Raw genomic sequence first — 22,121 nt, 5'->3', positions numbered from 1 at the left:
CCTTTTGCAAGAATCTTTTCCACGGTTTTGGAACCCTCCATGTCAGCATCTCCTTCCTTTTGCGTTGATCGTACCGGCATATCTGTCGTACCACCATCTTTATCCTCATTTGAAACAGTCCTCGGAGTAGCCACCGGCGCTGCCTCCCTATTGGCAAAAGCTTTTCGTCGACGTTCCCCACCTCCAATTCCATAGCCATATGCTCTCATCCATATGCCATAGGGGAACTCGTATTTCTCATCTCTGCCCTGAGCAGACCTCCCCAACTCACATTCCTTATGCCCATGGCACAACCAACCACAATAATAGCAAAAATTTGGAAGCTGCTCATATGAGAATCTAATCCATTCTATAGTCCCCAAACCAAAATTTATCATCTTCCCCCTGAGTAGGGGCTTTGTTATATCCACATTTACTCTTACCCGCATAAATTCTCCCCATACCATTTCCCCTGCCACTAGGTCCACTTCCACGACCTCCCCAATCCTACTTCCTATCAGCTCACCCATATACTCATTCCTTGCTCCAAGAGGTAACCCAGGTAAGCTAGCCCAAAACAGGGCCTCTGTAAGTCGTATCTGGTGGACAGGTTGAAGTGCTTCCACCTCTTTCAACAGCACCAAGTGTTTGTCAAAATACCAAGGACCATCACGGACTACTTGCTCCTTGTCTTTGATATCACCAAATTCAACGAGAGTCAACGTGGCTGTCAAATCCCGAAATCTAATATTCTTCATCGGCCTCCTAATCCTCTTCATCATTTGTTTAAAAGCTTCTCTATTGTAATGTCGCGCTGTTAATACTTGTGTAATGAAGCATAAACCTCCACCCCTGAACGCATCTTCCAGCTTATGAGTCTCCACTCCACTTGAATCTCCTATTGTTCTAGATCCGTAAGGGCTAATCGTTTATATAGTTCCTCCAGATTCTTCTCCATTGCGAGAATCGAGATCCAACAATATAGAAAATAAGGGTTCAGGCCACCTGAACAGAGCCAAGAGAGAAAAACCTCTACTTGGGTCAGAGACCTAGAGAGGACCTCTTTGTTTCTTTTCAAATAATCGCATCAACCATTAGAGATGAGCCCAATTCCTATCATCTTAGGTTATCTTTGGGTGTCAAACCCTACTCAACCTATTTCAAACCAATCATTGATATGATCTATTATTTTCTCAACTTTTTATAAAAAGTTAAAACATATCTCAATCTATTTCATACATTTAAATACATATCTCAACTTATTTCATACATTCAAACACATCTCAATAAGATTCATAAAATACTACTATTAACTAATTAACTTAAATCATCTAAGATCATCTCTACACTTAAACGCGGCCTAAAAGGCTTGCAATTCCTTGTAATTTTTTCATATTTTTCGAGTGAGAGAGACGCACAATTTCTCATTTAGGGAAGTAAAAGCAGAGAATCATGATGAGAAAAGCAAACAAAGAACCTGAAGAAATAAGAAAGAATCATCACGGTTCATTTTTCTTAACTTGGAAAAGAAATTGAGAAAAAAAAAAAACAAAAACAGAGACAGTAATGATCTTTTATAATCTTGTATTACCGTATCCAAAAAGTATTACAAAACAATGAAGTAAACATGAGTTTGTCACTCCTTACTTCAGCCATATATATATATATATATATATATATATATATATATATATATATATAGCCAAGGAACAAAAACATATATACATAGATAAATATGTATATATAAAGAAAGAAAGAAAAGGAAGGTTTAAAATCGAACACTAATTTTCATTCGACATGAAATTTAGTAAGAAGCAACCAAAGGCGAGCTATGATTTTGATCAAAACTTAGGTCCTCCAAATGCAACAACTTAGCCAAAACTCCAACCAATGGTGCTGTATTATATGTGCAGGCCTCGGTCTGCATATAATTGTGCCTTTGGTCGACAAAGTCATCTTGGGAATCTGGTCCTCCCACCAATGCCCCAACCAGAACATTGGAGTTAGGCTCCTGCCTGCTGAACCAATGATCATACCCTTGGGTGCACCCAATAAAACCCTTGTGCTCTCTGTAGGACACAATTGAGGCACCCCTGTGGTGCACTCTTGTGGGGTAATTCGAGCCATACCCAACCAAATAGCTCATGCTCATTGGGTTAGAGCCCAAGATATAATCAATCTGTGACTTTGCAAAATTGAGGATTTCTTCATGGCCTACCATTTTTCCATGGCATTTGAGATTTTGGTTTGAGTTTTGGAGGTAGTCAGAGTATACGCTGAGAAGGAAAGCTGCTGTTGAAACGTATTGCATGTTGTTCCATTGGCGGATGTATAAGAGCCCCCCTGGTGTGCGTTCCACATTGCTGCCGTTGTTCTCGTTGAGGCCAAGGCAAGCGCAGATGTAGTATTCGGCCTTTGATCGGTATTGTTCGAGTATGTGAGAATGCTCCTTGTGCTTTTCTTCCATGAGCAACTGCAAAGTTAAAAAGATAAAATACTTCATTTTCAACTAAATTAACTCGAAGAATGTTGCACTTCATCTTGAATTTGGTCATTTTAGTATCACTAACTACTGATGTGTCAAATTTTAAAGTAACTTTTCATCTAAACATTTGACATGTAGAATTATTTAAAATATATCATATAGTATGATTGAGAATGATTACTTAAGGATAAGGATAACATTACTCTTAGGCTCCGTTTAGTTGTTAAACACATCTGAGTTCAATTCAATTCAATCTAATTTTAAGTTAAGTCTAACATTCAAATATTCAACTCTCAAATTATTAAACTCATCTCAACTCAAAACATCCTTACACGTGGAATCCACAACTTTTTTCAATTCAACACTTCTCTATACGTGAGATTCACAACCTTTATCAACTTCTCATAAATACATCTAAATTATCTTAACATCTAAATACATTTAAATTTATTTTAAGTGGATCCCACAAAACTCACTTTACTATCTTAATTCATTATTATTTATAAAAAATTCAACTCAACTCAACTCAAATCAATATCTACACAACCTTAATCAAGAGTGATATTGATATGGTGCATTGAATGTGCACCATGTGTCACAGTTCCCACTGTTTCAAGTACAGTTTATGGCTACGCACTAATCACTCTTAGGTACCATAACAATCAAACTCCAATGACATACATTGTTCATCAACCGGGTTTCGGGGAAGGGAAGTTCACTCCAACTCCAATGACATATCCCAACATGTGTGGGTCTACACTCATAAACAAACATGTGAAGACGTGCCTCATCTAACATACCACTAACATCCATAAATGAAAGAATTGCATCCACTCACTAGGTTTTAGAAAGTGGGCCATTCCGAAATGTCAGGCCCCAAATTGGAAGCTCAGACAAAGCAATAACATCTTTTCAAACACATTGAATTATCGTTACGATCTACAAGATTGATTTAAAATGGGTGGTCCTGATGTAAACATAGGATGAAGCCCTTGTCCTCCATTTGTATGATACCATTATACAGCAGACTATCTTGTTTGGTGCACATTTGTAGGTTTTACAAGTATTTATTTTTTAAAAATTTTATTGAAGTCACTTTGTCTTATATATTTTATTAATATAATTAATTGCGTCAATAGTTAATATAAAATAAATATTTTAATCAATTACATGAATAAAATATATAAAAAAAATGAATAATCTTTATTTTGTATGAAATAGCACTGATTGGACTGGGGAGCCACGTACACAAAAGTACTGCAATGCAAAAAATGACCTTCACATCCTCTTTTATCATTTTATGCTCCAGACTAGACAGCCTCTTTTCCTTTTTCCTTCGAAGTTTTCCCCTATTGATGGGACCTTAATTAGGGCTTACTTCATCTACGACCTCTATAAAGCCATGAAAAATGCTGGAATCACAACATTTGATTCTGATTTAATCCATTTATTTTATATAATTATTATAATTTTTTTAAATTTTTATTTAAAATATAATAAATAATTCAAATTTTTTAAAAATTAAAAAAATATATTTTATAAAAATATTTTATTTTATTTTTAACAAAACATCTTATTTCATAGTAACTAAACGAGGCGTTAAAGGTATAATATAATATCATTATTCCATTTTGAATATAGGGAAAAGCAAAATCCCCAAAAGCAGAGACACCCAGTTCTATTCCATTTCATTTCTGTTTTGCAACGAGACATATCATGTTTATAAAACAAGTAAGACTTATGTTCGTTATTAGATTTTTTTATTTTATTTTAAAAAAAGAAGACCCATTTGATTCGGAGGAGGAAGAGTTGGGTAATTTACCTTTGATGCAATAACTTGGAGGCCAGCATATTTAACATCCCAGCTGAACTCTGTAATGGCCCATCCAATACCGCCAAAGGTATCAGCTTTGTCAACAACGTATTTCAAATACTCTGCATTGTCGGTGGCTTTGTACAGCCACAAAGCTGCCCACAACAACTCATCCTTGAACCCACTCACCGACGCATAGTAGTTCTTCACTACACCCACGCTCACATCGTACTTTCCTCTATACTTGTCTCCAAACACAAACAACTACCAAACACAAAACATATAATAATTTCGCATAGTCCCTCTACTAAACCCTTAAAAAACAGTATCTGTTTCGTGGGTTAGAACAAACAGATTAGATTTTAATGTACCTGATGGGCATGGTGAAGGAGTAGGTGTGAGTAATGTGGATTTGTTCTCTTGAACACTATTGATGCAGCTGCCATGGCTGCGGCCGTCTCTCCGGCTAGATCCGACCCAGGATTGTTCTCGTCGATCTTGTAGGCTTGCCGCGAGGTCGTCATGTCCTCCGGCCGCTGCCAGCAATAGTGGTCGGTGTCGCCATCGCCCACCTGCATGTGAGATATGGTTTGAATTTGAACCAACTTATAACTCAAATCATGCATTCTGGAGATAGTACAATTATTTGGGATGAGACCAAATCTGTACCTCTGCCCATAATACATTTGGACTAGTGTGGGCTTTTATGAAGTAATCTGTGCCCCACTTAATGGCTTCCATGGCATGCTCCAATTCTCCGGCAACTGCAATTTGTTTACGGAATTCTATGACTCCCCACGAGAGCATTGTCACGGTGAATGCCATTGGCAGCCCAAACTTTACGTGGTCACCGGCATCGTAATATCCACCCACCAAGTCCACCTCAAAAGCACAGAACACTTATCAAGAAATAGTATGCAACAATGGTGGGCAGATGGGGGTTTGAGAATTTGGACTTACTCCTTGTTCCAGGCCATCAGTGAGTCCAGAATGATCACGCCAAGTGACCCTTTGGTTGTACGGTAGCCGGCCGGAGCGTTGAGATTCGAAGTAGAGCAGACTCTTTCTGAGAGCATCTGCATAATCGAAAGCTCGAGCACCGGCTGAAATGGCAAAAAGGGAGAGTAGAAGGCACCAGCTATGTGCAAATCTGAGAATTTTTGGAGCTTCAGTACAATGGTGTTGCTCTTTCTTAATCCCTTCCTCCATTGTCCCCTTCCCTCCTAAAGAGCTTTTTAGGAGTGAAGGGAATAGGGAAAAGTGTGCTCTTTCTCACTGCTATGTATTTACTTGCAAAAGCCTTGGCTTTGTCCAAGATGTCTCTGATGCATGTGACTTTCACATGAGAATGTGGAGCTCTCCCTCACCTTTTTTGTCTTACACAAGCGTGATTTCTGCAACAGACCACGGTTCCTATACGTTTTTTCTGTGCTAAATATGGAAAAACAGCTTGAACTGTGGCATCGCTTTCTGGAATTTAGCATTGGCAAATCAAATAAAATTCCCTAATTCATCACACAAAATTTTGAACTGGGCGCAGCACTTGGCTATAAATAAAAAGCCATTTGGTTTCAACTCCAACCATTTATCCCAAAAACTGACCGATGTAAACTAAACAGTGGCTCAAATGCCCGCGATTTTCAAAAAAGGTTACCTAAATGAGATCAAGAGCATTCAGATCCACAAACTAATGAATACATGTAAACGAAAGCAGTGGCCCAAATGCCCATGAGTCTTTCATATAAAGGTACCTTGGATCTGAGGATTAGATATTAATGGTGTAAAATAATGGTCATTATTTGTTACTGTCAAAAATTAGGTGATGCAGCAGGCCGGGACATAGTTTATATCATAGAAGCTTCTCTAACTAATTTTTGGGTATTGGAAGAGGACCTGCCAAGTTGTCTCCATTAATGCTATATGGCAGAGTTTCTATAATCTGTGTCCCGTAAACAGATCATTAGTGTCTTCATGCACCGATTTGATTGAGGTTTAAGTTGGGGAGTTTTGGTTAAGATTTCAACATCCAAGACGTACGTCTGTGTTCAAGAAACTATGTTGACAGGCCTCGTTCTGAGCAGGAAATCAGAAGAGAAAATCATTTGAGCGGCGGATATGGATGAGAAAGGATTTGTTAGAGCAAATGCATGACAAGTTTGTGTTTGGTGAAACTGCAACCATTTTAATCTATTGTGGCTTCGGATCTAATAATATCTGAATAAGGAACCCATCATATTAGATTCTTATATTAATAGATTATTTAATTGTAAGAACACTAGTTGTGACAATTTCAATAGACTGATTAGTGTAGTAATTAGTAGTTTGAAATTGGTGCAGTAGTTGGTTTTGTATTTTAAATTAGAATAATAATATTTGGTCATATAAACTTACCTCTAAGATTACCTTAATTGATATGACACCATCGTGTGATGTCACCTGATTTATTAAAAATTAAAAACACAAACATAAAATGGGTTGAGAGAACTTAGAATTTTCATATTACTCTTTTTGTATTTCCGTGGGCTGTTTTGGTTTGAATATATATTTTTTTAATAAATTACGTGACACCACGTGATGGTGCCACATCAAGAAGAGCATCTGCACGATAAGTTTCAAATGACCCAGTAACAATACTCTTTAAATTAATACTAAAGTCTTGGAAATTAATTAAATATTAAATTTTATCTTTTCCGATCAAGTTAAATCTTCTGGGATAACTAATTTATTTGATGTGGTATCAAAGAAAATATTCCGTGAGTTAAATAATTAATTTTATAATTTTCTACCAGCTTAAGAATTTAACAAAAAAAAAAAAACAATGTTATTGATCAAACTAATTAAGGTCTCTTCCTTTGATATGGTAATATGTTGATGAAAAAAAAAAAAAAACTAAAGATCAGTGTTGTAATCGAAAAAAGGTTTTATTATTAATCATTTTCGCACACTATATATTATATTTATTTTTAATTTTTTTAATTTTTTTAAATTTTATAATTCTACTCATTATTTATATACTATATATTTAATAAAATAAAATAAAATAAAAATAAATATAATATGCGGTGTATAGAAATGATGAATAGAATTTTTGGACGAAAAAATAAGAATTGGTCGACCCGATATGATTAAAGAACAAAAGCGCTAATGATAATTATTGATTAAAGAGTGATGTTCTTTGTATTATATCATAATCATTCTCTCGATTTGGTAAAAAGAACGCAATTATGGCATAATGTTTACATGGAAAATTTCAAAAGCATAAGGCCGTTGTCTAAAGTGTGTGCGCAGCTCAGCATCGTACGTATTACTCATAATTAATTAATATGCTTATGAAGATTATCATTTATACTTCACAAATTAATTGAACCAACTCTATCAAAATTCAATTTTTATAATATACAACATTCGAACAATTGACCATTCTTAATTTGAATTTTGAAATAATACATTTCATGCGACTTTCTATACAAGCTAATCAAATATAAATAAACTTAATCATATTACACCAACCAATATTTCAAATTCTGAAGTGCTAGTTCTACATAAAAATCTTATAAAAGTAAGTTTAAGCTTTGATGTCATTTTGATATGTTAGATTTACTATACAATAAAAGGTATTTTATAATCAAGAAATGTTATAATGAAATCTTAAATTACACACCTTCACCTAACTAACATGTGTGTTAACACCGTGTTTCGCATGTCTTTAGGCCAGGTTCCGACAACCTAAGTCTTTAAAAATAGGCCTACAAAAGATATAGGGGAAGACAACTAGGAAAGGGCGGTCTTAGGACTATGGAGTCTCCAATACCAAAATTAGTAAATTCTCTTGAAAATTTATAAATAAGTAAAAGAGTTTAGGAATCAGAAAGTTTTTCTCTCACCTGAGACTTTCTATTTATACCATAAGTCTAGGGAGACAAATCGTATCTACCCCTATGGAGTTCATATCCTTCATATTGTTCCCTTTATCAGAGTTTTTAATATGGCATAGCTCTACGATGACGTCATTAATATGACGTGTAACTCGGGTAGTGTGATCATTAATGCAGCGTGGTTTTCCGATTTGCCTCTCTCGGCTAGTATCCTTAGTGGTTCGTTGATGCTCCTCCTGTCAGAGGATCGAAGGTTCTCCGTACATTACACCTACTACTCGGGCAAGCACTCGAGAGCTGGACACTACTCGAGAGTTTCCAGATCAATGAGTCACATCCCCTACAGCATGCTCCCTCATACGAGTTGCATTCAGAGGATATCCATGGGCCGGGTTGGAGACTTTATTCGTTCTGGATTGGGTCTTCTGTTTTAGTTCCCTTAGTTGATATTCTCGGGCCTGCTAAGTTTGAGGGAGGAAATCTCCTTACAATGTGATTTTTCATTTTTATCATTTTATTTAAATACACACATATTTAAACATTAAGATAGAATAATAAAAATGACCAATCAAATATTGATTAGGTGAAAGTTATGGTTTAAGACTTCCATATAGAATTTTTCTTTATAATCTAATATATTAAATCAAACTACAAGCTACATCAATTTGTATTTTTTTTTTTTAAATCTCCCAAATATTTATCTATCAAAATAGATTTAGTAGATAACTAATATTGTCGGTGTAACGGCCACGTGTGAGGAATTTAGCCAGACGGTCTTGAGTCTTCACTCACTGTGTATGGGTCCTCCTTTTGCGGTGACTTGCTCTAAAAAGCGAAACCGGTTGGGGCAGTCAACCAGAAGTCCGAGTAAGAGTGGACCATGCTGTGGTAGTGGTACCCTCACCGACATCTATATTCCCGGGAAAAATTATTCAAAAAGTTGTATGATATGAATTTTAAATTTGAACTTTAGAAGATTATACATATTAATTATTAATGTAGAACTCTCCATCTAAAGTTCAAGACTAATGTATATAGTTTATTAAAAAAAAAAAAGACTAATGTATATAGATTATGTTAATTTCCATTTAAATTTCCTCTTGGACCGACCTATATGATTTGATACTAGTTATACACGTGTAGACAATTTTCATAGCTTGTTTAACTTCTTCCGACTACAAAATCTTTCTTTTAGGATAATCAGTGACAAGTGTCGGACCCAAGGAATGGATTATAGACAAATTTATTTTGTCTGTAGTTATCCATAAATTAATAAGGTTGTTATTTTAAATATTATTATTATTTTTTAAAATAGATATCTCTTAAGAATACTTTAGAGGATTATACATAAATAAACTCACAAATTGATGTATTTTGATGTAGTACATCAGATTTTAAAGTTACTTTTATTATAAAATAGATCTAACAGATTTTATGAAATCACATCAATTTATTGGTTTATTTTATATAATCTATTTGTGTCTGTAGTGATTCTCGTCTCTTAAATTAAGATAAGAGATAATTTGCTCTATGTTATTATCTAAATTAGTAATGTTATACATCACACTCTTATTCTATTTTGATCATACTAAGTAATATGTAATACATTCATCACTATTAGATGATAAAGAAGTATGCAATAAATGATCATTTAATGGTAATAAACGTGTCACATCTTACTAAATGAGATGAAAATGAGATGGTAGTATGGTGTATATAATTTTTCTTATCTAAATATTTATTTTAATACAAGGGGGTATTGGTGAAAGCTATATTAAATAATTATGAAAGGGTCTAGTCTAACTTAACATAATCTATAAGGGATCACAATATTCTTAAGTAAGTGAGAGAAAGATAAAAACATAAAATCAAACGTATAATATTTATGAATAATACTAAGGATAAATCTCAAATGTATAAGTCTTATGCAACTTTTTTATAAAATAGTGGGTCCCACAAAAAAAATCATGGTAGTCATCTTTTTATTTATATAAAATTTCATCGCGAGGCTTGTACATTTTGACTTACTTAGATATTTATAATTATATATCATTATTCAATATTTATTATTTTTCGTGTGAATTGTTTAATTAGATAATATTAAATGTTTAATAAAAGCTTACTTCACGTATTTATCTCTTATTTAAAACGTTTCATACAAAAATTCGAAAGGATCTTTGCTGTGCTTTATCAATGATTTATGATGTTACACATAGTACTGCTACTATATATAAAAGATAATAAATCCACATGACGTTAAATAATCGAATCATATGTTTCATGAAAACCTATCATGACTAGCTAACTGTGCAAGGGAAAGCTGTTTTTAATGATTTTAGGTGTGATAAGATTTAAATTATTGGAGAGAGATAAAATAGTTAGCATATAATTCAAATGTTTTTTTCTTATTAATTTAAAAATCTTAGAATACTTTTTATTTTCCTCCACAAGCATGCATTCTATTAAAATTATAACTACTTTAAATATACATAAAGCTCAGAGAGGATCTTTGCCATTGCCAATTAAAAGCTATAAATTGATTGAATATTTGTCCACACCAAAACATTACAAAGCTACAGTATATATACAATAGGGGTCACGTAGCTACATATGGATAGTTATACAAATCATGTAAGGAAGGTGCCAGCTGTTGGTATAATATACTTGCCATGCATGGAAGCTTCAATCACAAGAGTTGGGTTGTACACTATCTTCGAGAGTTTATGCAAGAGTAGCAGGTATTGGGTTCTTGACTTTGTCATGTAATTTAGGTGATGAGTTGTTACAGGAATTATCTCTATCATGTCCCCTCAAGTAAATGGGCGGAGCACGGATCATGAGCTTGTTCCGAAGTGGATTGAATTTAGCAACCACCAATGGTTTTGTAAGAATGTCAGCAGGTTGGTCCTTTCCAGATATGAACCTAAATTGCAATCGTCCTCTATTGACTCATTCATGAACAAAATGAAAATCAATTGCTACGTGCTTAGCTCATGAATTGAAAACAGGATTGACAGTAAGATATGTAGCTCCTATTGTTGTCACACCACAAGATTGGTGGCTGAGGAAATTACACACCAAGTTTCGTGTGTAGACCTTGAATCCAAATGATTTCTACAGTAGGATTTGCAAGAGCACCATATTCCACTTCAGTGCTTGAGTGGGCTATCGTGTGTTGTTTACGAGAACTCCAAGAAATGCGATTGTCACCATAGAAGATGAGATAATTGCTGGTGGAATGACGGTCATTTGGACATCCAGCCCAGTCTGAATCGGAAAAGGCATGCAATATGGTGGAAGAACTAGGCTTGATGAGAAGTCCATGCTGAAAGGTGGCTTTGAGGTACCGAAGAATTCTTTTTACTGCAATCCAATGATTTGTGGTAGGGTGATGCATGTATTGACATACCCTATTGACAAAAAGGATAAGTCAGGATGAATTAATAAAATATAATGAAATGCACCAACCGTGTTACGATACAGTTGGGTTGATGTTGAGAAGTTGGTGAGTTCTCATGTATAGGGGACACCTGCAAAGACAAAGGTAAATGGGCATGGATAGATGGGCCCGTGGGTAAGAGATTAAGTGTACCACTTGGTGAGTTGTGAAAAGGAAACCTATTTTCATCAAATTGAACGTTGCGAGAAATGTACATGTTGTGAAATGTTGTGCAAAGCACACACACACCAATGATGACAAATAAAGTAAAAGCAATCACAATCAATCACATGCGCTCGAGCGAACGACCAAATCAACATTGGCTCAAGTGGGGTGTCGAGTGGGGGTCAAGCGAACACTAGGGTTTGTGTCTTGCTCGAGCTCACTATCGCGAGAGACTCGAGTGAACTCTCAGACTTGTGCTTCGCTCGAGTCTAGTGTCGAGCGCATGTCGAGCGAATTTCGCTCGAGCGCACCGTCGAGCACACATTCATCAAACACTTTTTTCAGCTTCAAAACTAGTCTCCACATACACTCCAACAGTATAGGCGGCCCGATTAAGGATCTAAGAACTTGTACCCTTTGTGGGATGGGCTATAGCCTAGAAAAACACACATTTTGGACCAATAGTCCATTTTGTGAAAGTTACAAGGCCTAAGGTAAGGCCAACAAGCTGATCCAAAAGTTTTGAGAAATGAGTAATTAGGCTTTTTATGAAAGAGACATTCAAAAGGTTATGTATTGTGGATCATAGGGGACAAAATCTGATTTATGAGAAAACAAGATGTTTGAAAGGCATGAAACTAATATTTTTTTGGACTAGACGCATGAGCCATGAGAGAGAGACCAGTTTCAACTAGGTGTATGTGTTTACATTCCGCAGAGTCATTTTGTTCATGAGTTTGTGAACAAATTAAATGATGTATAGTACCCCAGATTGAAAAAAATATTTAGATGCCTATATTTCCCTCCCCAGTCGGTTTGAATAGATTCAAATTTGGAGCCAAATTGACGTTCAAAAAGAGATTGAAAATGATGAAAAATGGTTTCAACATCATATTTGTGAATTAAAGGGTAGAACCATGTAAATTTACTGTAATCATCCAAAAATATTACATAGTACCTATACCCTTCAACAAAAGGCACTGGTTAGGGTCCCCAAACATCTGAAAATATTAAGTCCAAAAGGTGTTGAGAAGAAGATGGAGATAGATAAAAAGGTAAATTATGACTTTTTGGCTGTTGGCAAGAGTTATAAACAGGAAAATATTTATTCTCATTGACAGGAAGTTTATTGGAAAATAAAATACATTTGACGAGACGAAGTGATGGGTGACCAAGTCTACAATGCCAGGTATTGAGCAATGATTGTTCTCCTACAAATGCAGTTTTGACAGATGGAATGGAAGATAAGGAGGAGAAAGTGTAGAGCCCATCTTTAGTTTGCTCGCAGAGGAGGAGCTTCCCCGACTTGAGATCCTTCACACAAAACATGTGGGGATGAAATTCAAGAAAAACATTGTTATCTTGAGTGAATTTACTATGAGCTGATGTAACATGAGTGATTTGGAATGAGATAAAACACGAGAAGAACCAATATGTTGAATAGGCAAACATGCACCATTACCCACATGAATTTGGTTTGGTCCATGATATTCTTCAGCTTGAAGATTCAGATTGTTGAAATCTGGTGTAAGATGATGTGTTGCAGTCGTATCTAGGTACCAACTAGGATCAGCTTGGTTCATAGTAGTGGACACATGGGCTTGAAAATTATATGGTTGATCTATTTGATAAGACGAGTCATAACTGTGATAAAACTTCAATGCAATGTGGCTCGGTTTGTTGCACAGTTGACAAACTGGGTGCAGACCATTGAAGTTGGAATGGCCACATCCACGTCCACATCCACATCCTCGACCTCTTGAATGTGAATGCTACCGAGGGTTGGCACGATTATTGTTGCCAAAATGTTGTGAGCCAGATGATCCACGAGAGGGGCCACGGTTTGATGAGTTGCGAGAAGCAGTATTGACAGTGGCATTTGACAGGAAATCATGTTACTGCTCAAGACGAAAATCATAATTGAGTAAGTGGCCATAAATCTCCTGAAGGTTCATAGGATCCAATCGAGTGGTGAGTGAAGTGATGAGTGGGTCATATTCAGACCTAAGGCCAGCCAAAATGTAACTGACTAATTCACAGCCAGTAAGAGGTTGCCCAATTGCTGCAAGAGTGTCTCCATACGACTTCATTTTTTGGTAATATTTAACAATGGAACTACTGCCTTTTTTAAGGAGGCTAGATTGAGACGAAAGGTGGTGATCCTTGCTTGTGATTGAAGAGAGAACATACTCTCCAATGCCTGCCAGACCTTTCTTGAAGTGTGGAGGCCAATAATGTGAGCAAGAATGCCTTCAGATAATAAAGAAATAATGGCAAAGAGCAACAAGTGATCTTGTTGTTGCCAGAGAAGATAATCAGGGTTCGGAGAGAGCACTGGAAGACTAGTATTAATGGAAGTAGTACAGATCATTGGTGGTGGAGATGTAATCGAGCCATCAACAAAGCCATACAAACGTTGGCCTTTGAGATAAGGGACAAACTGAGCTTTCCAAAGAAGGTAATTCTCTCGGTTTAGTTTGATAGTGATGAGGTGAGCAACATTGTTGGGTGGAATACCAAGGGAAACCAGAGGTTTGAGAGTTTGCTGTCGTGGATGAGGAAGAAGCCATGGTTGAAAAAAAAAAAAAAAAAGGAGAGAGAGCAAAAAATGACTGTTTTCAGATGGCTCTTAATACTATCAAAGATATAAATTGATGGATTATTTTTCCACACACCAAATCATTACAAAGCTGCAGTATATATACTATAGGGATCACGTAGCTATATATGGACAGTTGTACAAATCATGCAAGGAAGGTGCCAGCTGCTGGTATAATATACTCGTCATTCATAGAAGCTTCAATCATGGGAGTTGGGCTGTACACTATCTTCCGGAATTGATGCAAGAATAACAGTTATTGGGTTCTTGACTTTGTTATGTAATTTAGGTGATGAGTTGTTATGAGAATTATATTTATCATCAATATATAAGATACTTCTAAGAATGGTATCAGGGGGTATACGACCAAAAATTAAATTAGTCACTGCCCATTGCGCCACAGAGTGCGCACACCAATTTTGAGATCAATGAATTTTGATTACTATCCAGACTTCTTGGGGGTGAAGATTTTGATGAATTTCATCTTTGATTGGAGTTAGTTGCCATATTGGTGAAGGGGCTTCAGTTTTTTACAGCATCTTTTGAGCGTCGCCCTCCAGGACAGTTGGTCTTTTCTGAAGTTGTTTTGCCATTTGTGTGGCCAAAAGAGCTGTTGAAGCTTCTGCAAAGGTTGGATTTGTTGATGAGATTTTCTTGGTCCATACCTCCAAATGATTTCCTTCAGAGTCCCTGTATATTGACGAAGATGTAATGAAAGAATCTCTTACTGCTGCATCAAATGAGAAGCTCCACTGATTCAACGGCGAATGTGCCCAACTTAGGCTTTGATGGCTTTTTGCCTTTGTTTCCATGATTTTTTATAAGCTTGGTATGTATTTTCTAGTTGGATTGTGGCTTTCCTACGCAAGAAAGTTGATTGATTGTGGACAATATCTTTTCGACAGAGAATTTCCTATTATGCTTTGGATTTCAGATAATGGGGTTCCTTTGACTATTTTGAGGAATAGAAATTTCTTGGATTTATTCAATGCTATCTTCTTCAAACAGAGTTTGCATTTTCTCAATGTTCTAGGAGCGAGGATTATGAGTGATGATGTCTGGAACTTTCAAAAGCAAATGTACCTCATTCATTTGTTGGATAGGCCTAGGCTTAAAATTTTCTATAATTGGGATCCAAGACTCCGACCATACATTCACTAATAAACCGTTGAACATTTGATAGCATTTGCCTTTTGAAATTAATTCCCTTCTCTTTAGGATGCTCTTCCATAACCATGAATCTGATGACTTTGGAGTTGCCTTCAAAAACTCTATTAAATTGAGATATATATTTTTTTTGGGTAATGCTGGGCATCAGCCGGAAGCCGCAGCACACCCTTCAGATTTTTTTTTTTTTTTCTTCAACTCAACACGGTGTGTTGAGGATGTAGGCTGATGTTTTTCATTTCTCATTTTTTTTTAATAAAATCTCATGCCATAACCTAGCATTTTCTTGGCTCAATTCGCATTCCCTTTTTGTTGGCATTGCTAGGTTCGTGTTTCCCATTAACCTAAGGCCAAGCCCACTTACGTTTTCTAGTTGACAAAAAGATTTTCATGACTTCAAAGATAGATTGTAATTCTATGCTTTAGAGAAACCCTAGTAGAAGTCTTTGAAGCTAGTATTCAACAACTTGCACACTGATTTTGGCAGCATAAAAGATTGCATATGATATGTAGAAATTGTGCTTGCAACTGATTTGATTAACATTATCCATCCTGCTCATGAGAGTAATTTTGACTTCCAACTTTTTAATTTTAGTTGATTTTTTCCAATAAAACTTTGTAGCTTCCTTTTTTGGCTCTATCAAAAAAAGTTAGGAGGCCTAAGTACTTCATTATGGACAAAGATGGCTTATATGGCAGTATCTGAGTAATCAAGGCTTTGATCGTTGAATTAGTGTTCCTGGTGAGAAAAACTGATGACTTATTGAGGTTTATTTTTTGTCCTGACCATTCTTGGTACTTCCCTAGGTTCTCGAATATGACTTGGGCACTTTGTTCATTTATTGTCCTAAAGATGATTAGATTGTCCACGAATAAGATGTGGGAGATTGAAGGATAGTTTCTACTCAGCTGGATACCCTCAAGCTGTCCTTGAGCTTCTGATCTGGCTATTGGTTTGGAGAGTACTTCCGTGCATAAAATGAATAAAAAAGGTGAGACGGGGTCACCTTATCTTAATCCCCTCTATGCTTTAAAAACATCTCTTGGGGATCTATTGAAGAGGATGGAGAAAGATGTTATCGTTACACATTCTCTTAACAAATTTATCCATGTGGCACTAAAACCCAAAACTTCCATCACTTTGAACAAAAAATTCCACTCTATATAATCAAAAGCCTTTTCCATGTCATAATTTATTGTCATTAGTCTCATGGGCAATCATCATATTTTTTTTTATATTTCAACTAGGTACAAAAGCCATTTGGAGAGGGGAAATGATGCCAAGAATGGTGGTTTTAAAGAGATTTGCCAAAAGTTTTGTGATGATTTTGTAGATGACATTTGCTAGGATGATTGAGTGATAATGATAAGGTGAGCTAGGATTGAAAGTTTTTGGGATAAGCAAAATACTTGTGCGGTTCATTCGTTTCAGTAATTTTTCACTTTGAAAGAAATTTTGCACTGCCTTGATAATTTCACTCTTGATAATATTTCGATAGTGCCTGTAAAAAAGAGCGGTCATTCCATCTTGACCTAGGACTTTCTGATTTATTTGTTTTAGTGCCACAAAAATTTCTTCTTCACTGGGTAGTGCACTAAGAAATTCGTTATCCTATTACAAGATTTGCTTGTCGAAGAGATTTTCAAGTTGTTGAGGGAATGTCGGATTTAAGGTGGCATACATAGTTCAGAAACATTTAATAAAATTATATTCAATTAAAAGATTGATCAATCGACTAATTATCTAGGCCCAATTTAATGGATTCAATCTCATTGCTCTGTCTTCTGATTGTTGTTGATAAATGATAGAATCTGGTATTGAGATTCGAGGTTGTCAGCCATGAGATTTTAGATTTTTTACACCATAAGATTTCTTCATTTTTCAGATGCTTATGGAGTTTGAATTGAAGTTATTTTTCTCGTATCTGATTTTGTAGGATCGGGGAGCTACACTTCACTTCAAGAATTTCACTTTCAATTTTTTGTATGCTAACCTGGATTGTTCCAAAGTGGACTTTGTTCCAGTGTTTTAAGAGTGTTGTCTTTAGTAGCCTTGATCTTTTTATAGGGTATGTAGGCTAGAGTTCTTCTGAATTGCTTGTTTCATGCTTCATGGATTATTATTTGATTGAATGATTCATGGATCCAAAATTCTTCAAATGTAAAGGAGTATGGCCAAGTTGAGTGCTCTACCTTGTCTGTTGTTTATCCATGTGAAAGATGGGCATGTGAAGCCAATGTCGATTAATCCTTGACTCTCCATTAAATTTCTCAGTCCTCCTTTTGAAGTAGATGCAAATGAGCACCCACCGAATTTTTCAGTTTGCCTAAGTATGTCATTAAAATCGCCTGAGCAACACCGTGGTCACAGAAAAGCCTTGATTATTAAATCCATGTGTTTCCAAAAACTTTCTTTAAATTACCTTTGAGTAGGGGCATAAACAAAAGTAATTAGCCATGGGTGATATGGAGGATCAAAGTAAATCAAAATAGATATGGCATTCATATTTATATTGACCGGTTCAATATCAACACCCGACCGCCATACAAGCAGAAGACCTCATTTGTTTCCGGAGGCTGAAAAATTTACAAAACAATGGAAATCAAAACTATTCACAATAGGGAAGGTGTGTTCTGCAAGCACCATGGTTTCCGACAAAAAGATAATAACCAGATTATATTTTCTAATATTGGCCCTTAGAGATCTAATTGATTTGGGTCTGGTGAGTCTCCTACAATTCTGAACCATTGTTTTCATTTAGCTGGTGGAGGCATTTTTGAGATTGCCTATTCATCTATTTTGGATTTTCTACATGGATGATTGTGATCTGAGGTACGGGGTGACCTTTGGTTGCTCCATATTTTTCTTGGTTTTCCCCCAGCACCAGATTGCATTTCCATAAGCATGATTGCCATAGCAGAGTCATCAGTGATGGGTTCACATGACTTAGGACTTGGTTCACACAGAGGTTAATTTCTTTGCTACTTTTTCTTTACAGGCTGAGGGACTTCAGTCGGGGGAGGTGTGCTCAGCCTCTTTGTTATTTTCCCTGCTTTTGATGAGGGTGAGTGAGTGGGCTTTATTACGATGGAAGGGTTATTTGGACTGGTGGTGAATTTAGCATTGGGTATTGGGTTTACTATCACATTTGAAATGTTTGCACTACTCAAATTTTTATTTGGGGTTGACTAGGCTTGGTTGCTCAAATACAGGCCTTGCAAAATAAAATGAGAAAAAGGGTAGTAAGGCTCAGTTTGAAGGGCCGAGTGTTGATGGGCCCTATGTTTGGCCTGCTAAGCTTTAAACCCTTGCACTGCTGACTGAAGCTGTTGCCATTGTGAAGAGTAAGGGGCCTTTTTTGTCTCTGCACTTGGAGAGACTAAAGCGTTCTGAGGCATCGTATTTGACAGAGTTTGGAGGATATAATTCTCCCCTAGTGATGGGAGGTGCGATCTTGTCTTAGCTGGTGATGGGATTGCATTAACAATGAAGAAATTGAAACCCTCTCTACTCAGATTGGGTGAGGTTGGTGTTGACTGATTAATAGCTGGATAAATGCCATGCAACAGTAATTCTTTTCCTCCGCTTGCTGCAAAATGCGTTGGATTCATCAAGCTATGTGAGATTTCAGGCTACTGTGTGATGTTCGAAGGGCTTTTTAGAGCAAGATTGAATTTATCTGGGAATCATTGATTGTGTAATACCTAGAGCCTAAGCCCAAACCAGAAGGGAGGCCAAGCCCACGACGATGTCGTTTTGGTACTTCCCTGACTGTAGTTTTCTTGCCAGATTGTTTCTTTTTTTTTCTTCTTAACTTTTCCTCCAGTTTCTTCACTTCCGAAAATCCCACCACCTCAAATCCATTTTTTCCCCACGTCTCTGCTGTTTGCTTTTCTTTTCATTTTCTTTTCCATCACATACTCAGACTCTCACTCACCCACGACACCACTCGTTCGATTCACTGCCAGATGATCAAGTCATCCTCCAAACTTTCCCTATCGCTTCTCTTTTTCTCCGTAAGTTCTCACCACCCCACGATCCAGTCACTACTCAAGCCCTTCTCGATTGGTCTCACTTCCATGAAACACAGAAGTGTTTTTCGTCCCATGCAAACCGTGTAACGAAGCCCTTCTTGTCTAGAAAGCACCGTAAACCTAACCATTCAAACACAACCAATGTTCATCGTAGGCTCTCTCCACCGTAAACTGCACCCTCTCGAGCTCCCATCAACCCACGACCTCAACCCATGCATGGCAACACCCCGTTAGCCTCTGTGTGAAAGCTGCCTAGCCTCCATCTGCACATAAAATCGACGCCACCCCCCTCACCTGACCACCACGGAAACCCCAACTCCTCCACATGCCAACCCCACAAGCCTTCCTTTGTTTTGCAAGACCGAAAAGCAGAGCACCGACCTTCCTCCATAGTGAACCCCAAAGCCGCCGCCCAGCTGCTCAGCTTTAAGCGAGAACAACCAAAAGATGCCAGTCGCACTCCCAAGTCTGTCGTGACCACCCCTAGGTAAGCCCACACTGAATTCCCCCACTGTCGAGCTCTGCCTCCGTGCTCTCTCTTTCTCTCTCTCTCTCTCACCGTTCTCTATCTCTCTCTCTCTCTCTCTCTCGCTCTCTTTCTCTCAGTGCATCGTTGTCGGGATAGCCACCTTCCACTGCAACCCTACTCCGTCATGACCTCCTTCCCCCACGATGTTGTTGCCTCTTAGTTTTCCTTGGGTAAGTGCTGCTACCGCACTCACGTCTTGGTCCTCTGTTTTTGTGGTAGTTTACTGAAAAATGAGATATTTTTGTGTCTCGGTTAACCTAATAGATGAGATGTACTATTACCATTTTGCCCCTTAGTATGATGTTTCCAGATATATTATTTAGGATGTTTAGGTTAATGGATTTATATTTTAATGAGTAGATTAAGTATATTGGGTTTGAAATCATGAGTTTTATATTACGTGCAGGTTATATTTTTATTTGGACGTAGATGTATGGACTTATAGTACTAAGTCAGTATACTGATGCTTTCAACAGAGTAATTATAAGTTGATCATGTTTTAGTTTTTATAGATTAAACTCACTTTGTATGAGCTTTGTTTCAAATACAGATTAAATAAATATTTGAAATATATTATTAGTATTAATATATTTTATTAATATATTTTTTAGAAGTACATAGTAGTGCAAGATTTTTATTTTGAACTCTTTAAAGAGAAACTAATTAGTCTATTTTTATTAAATGAAATATTTGTTCTCCTACTTTAATCAGTTTTGTTTTAATGAGTCTTTAAACTAGAAATGTATTTTATGGCATAATGGTATTTATTATTAACATTATTATGCAATTTTAGAAACATTATGAGTTTAATAGTTATGTGGATATTGAGGAATTTAGGAAGTGATAGTATTTTAGAATTAAGAGAAATTTTAGGTTTTTGAGAAATTAAAATTGGTACTTCAGGAGTGTTATGAGATTATCTGTTCATTGGAGATTTATTTAAGTTACATGAATTTTTTATAGGTTACGATTGACAATTGTTCAATTCTGTTGCAGAGAATTTCTGAAAAGCTAAGAAGCCCAGGTAAGCGTTGTTCATACACTAGTTTTGCACCAAAGAAATGAAATGAGGTTGACTTTGAAAATAAACATGTTTGTTTTTGGAAAGAAATCTGAAAACGATCTCAGATGTTTATTCTTCATATACATAAATTCTATATAAGAGAAAGTATTTTCTGTCATGATTGGTGTAGACATGAGCTAATTTTGTACATTATGTTTCTGAACTATGCAAAAAGAACGAATATGAGAATCTAAAAGTTTTTACTGTGAATAAATGAAGATGTTTTGATTCTATTTATTTCAAACATGTGAAATGATCTGAAACTGTTCAGTATTCAGTTTTGATATGATGTGGCATCTGAAAACCTTAGTATGAATTTTTGATTCTGAATCTGAATATGATCTGGTTCCGATGATGTTTTGTTCTATTTCTATTAAGGCCCAACCACGGGTATAATGATAGTTTATAACCCTACCATGAGGGTGAGACATGATATACGGTCCAATCACGGGTATAATGGTGGTTTATATCCCTACCACAGGGGTGAAATATGGTATATGGCGTCACGGATATAATAGTGGTTTATAACCCTACCACGGAGGGTGAAACATGGTATACGGCTCAGCTACATGTATAATGGTGGTTTATAACCCTACCACGAGGGTTAAATATGGTATTTATCCTTATGCAATGCTCTGATATGATATGAAGATGATGTCTCAGTTTATGATATGCCAAAAGGTTTTTGAATAAGAATGTTTTTTAGAAAGTTTCGCTCTGATGTTTTGTAACAAGTTTTGTTTAGGCATTCTAAAAATAAATATGTTAGTTCTGTATTCTGAAAGTAAATGTTTTGTTCTGCATACCGAACTTTATAAATGCTCATGTTTACTTGCTAATATAAGTTCTCTGCTTACTGAGTTGTTGATAACTTACCCCTTATCTCCACAATATTTTTCAAATATTTTGACGGTTTAACTGAGAATCAAGATCATGAGGCATTGGGTGAGATTATTTAAGTATATTGGGTTA

At 36.3% G+C, this 22,121-nt stretch overlaps 1 protein-coding gene across 2 annotated transcripts; it reads right to left on the bottom strand.

Moving 5' to 3' along the window:
• Positions 1–1,689: 1,689 nt before the first annotated feature.
• On the bottom strand, positions 1,690–5,977 carry LOC109011647 (endoglucanase 11-like). Of its 2 annotated transcripts, XM_018992935.2 has the most exons (5): positions 5,238–5,974; positions 4,947–5,159; positions 4,649–4,849; positions 4,287–4,541; positions 1,690–2,452 (listed from the first exon to the last, which is right to left on the bottom strand). In XM_018992935.2, the coding sequence occupies exons 1-5, from the start codon at positions 5,484–5,486 to the stop codon at positions 1,784–1,786; spliced, it is 1,587 nt and encodes a 528-aa protein (XP_018848480.1). In that variant the 5' UTR covers positions 5,487–5,974; the 3' UTR covers positions 1,690–1,783. The 2 variants fall into 2 exon arrangements, with proteins under 2 accessions (XP_018848480.1, XP_018848481.1); XM_018992936.2 differs by lacking the exon at positions 4,287–4,541 and having other exon boundaries at positions 5,238–5,977.
• Between the last annotated feature and the right edge of the window lie 16,144 nt (positions 5,978–22,121).

Source organism: Juglans regia, chromosome 10 (assembly GCF_001411555.2).
Source record: "Juglans regia cultivar Chandler chromosome 10, Walnut 2.0, whole genome shotgun sequence".
Taxonomy (NCBI): Eukaryota; Viridiplantae; Streptophyta; class Magnoliopsida; order Fagales; family Juglandaceae; genus Juglans; species Juglans regia.
This window is presented reverse-complemented; position numbering and strand designations above follow the sequence as displayed.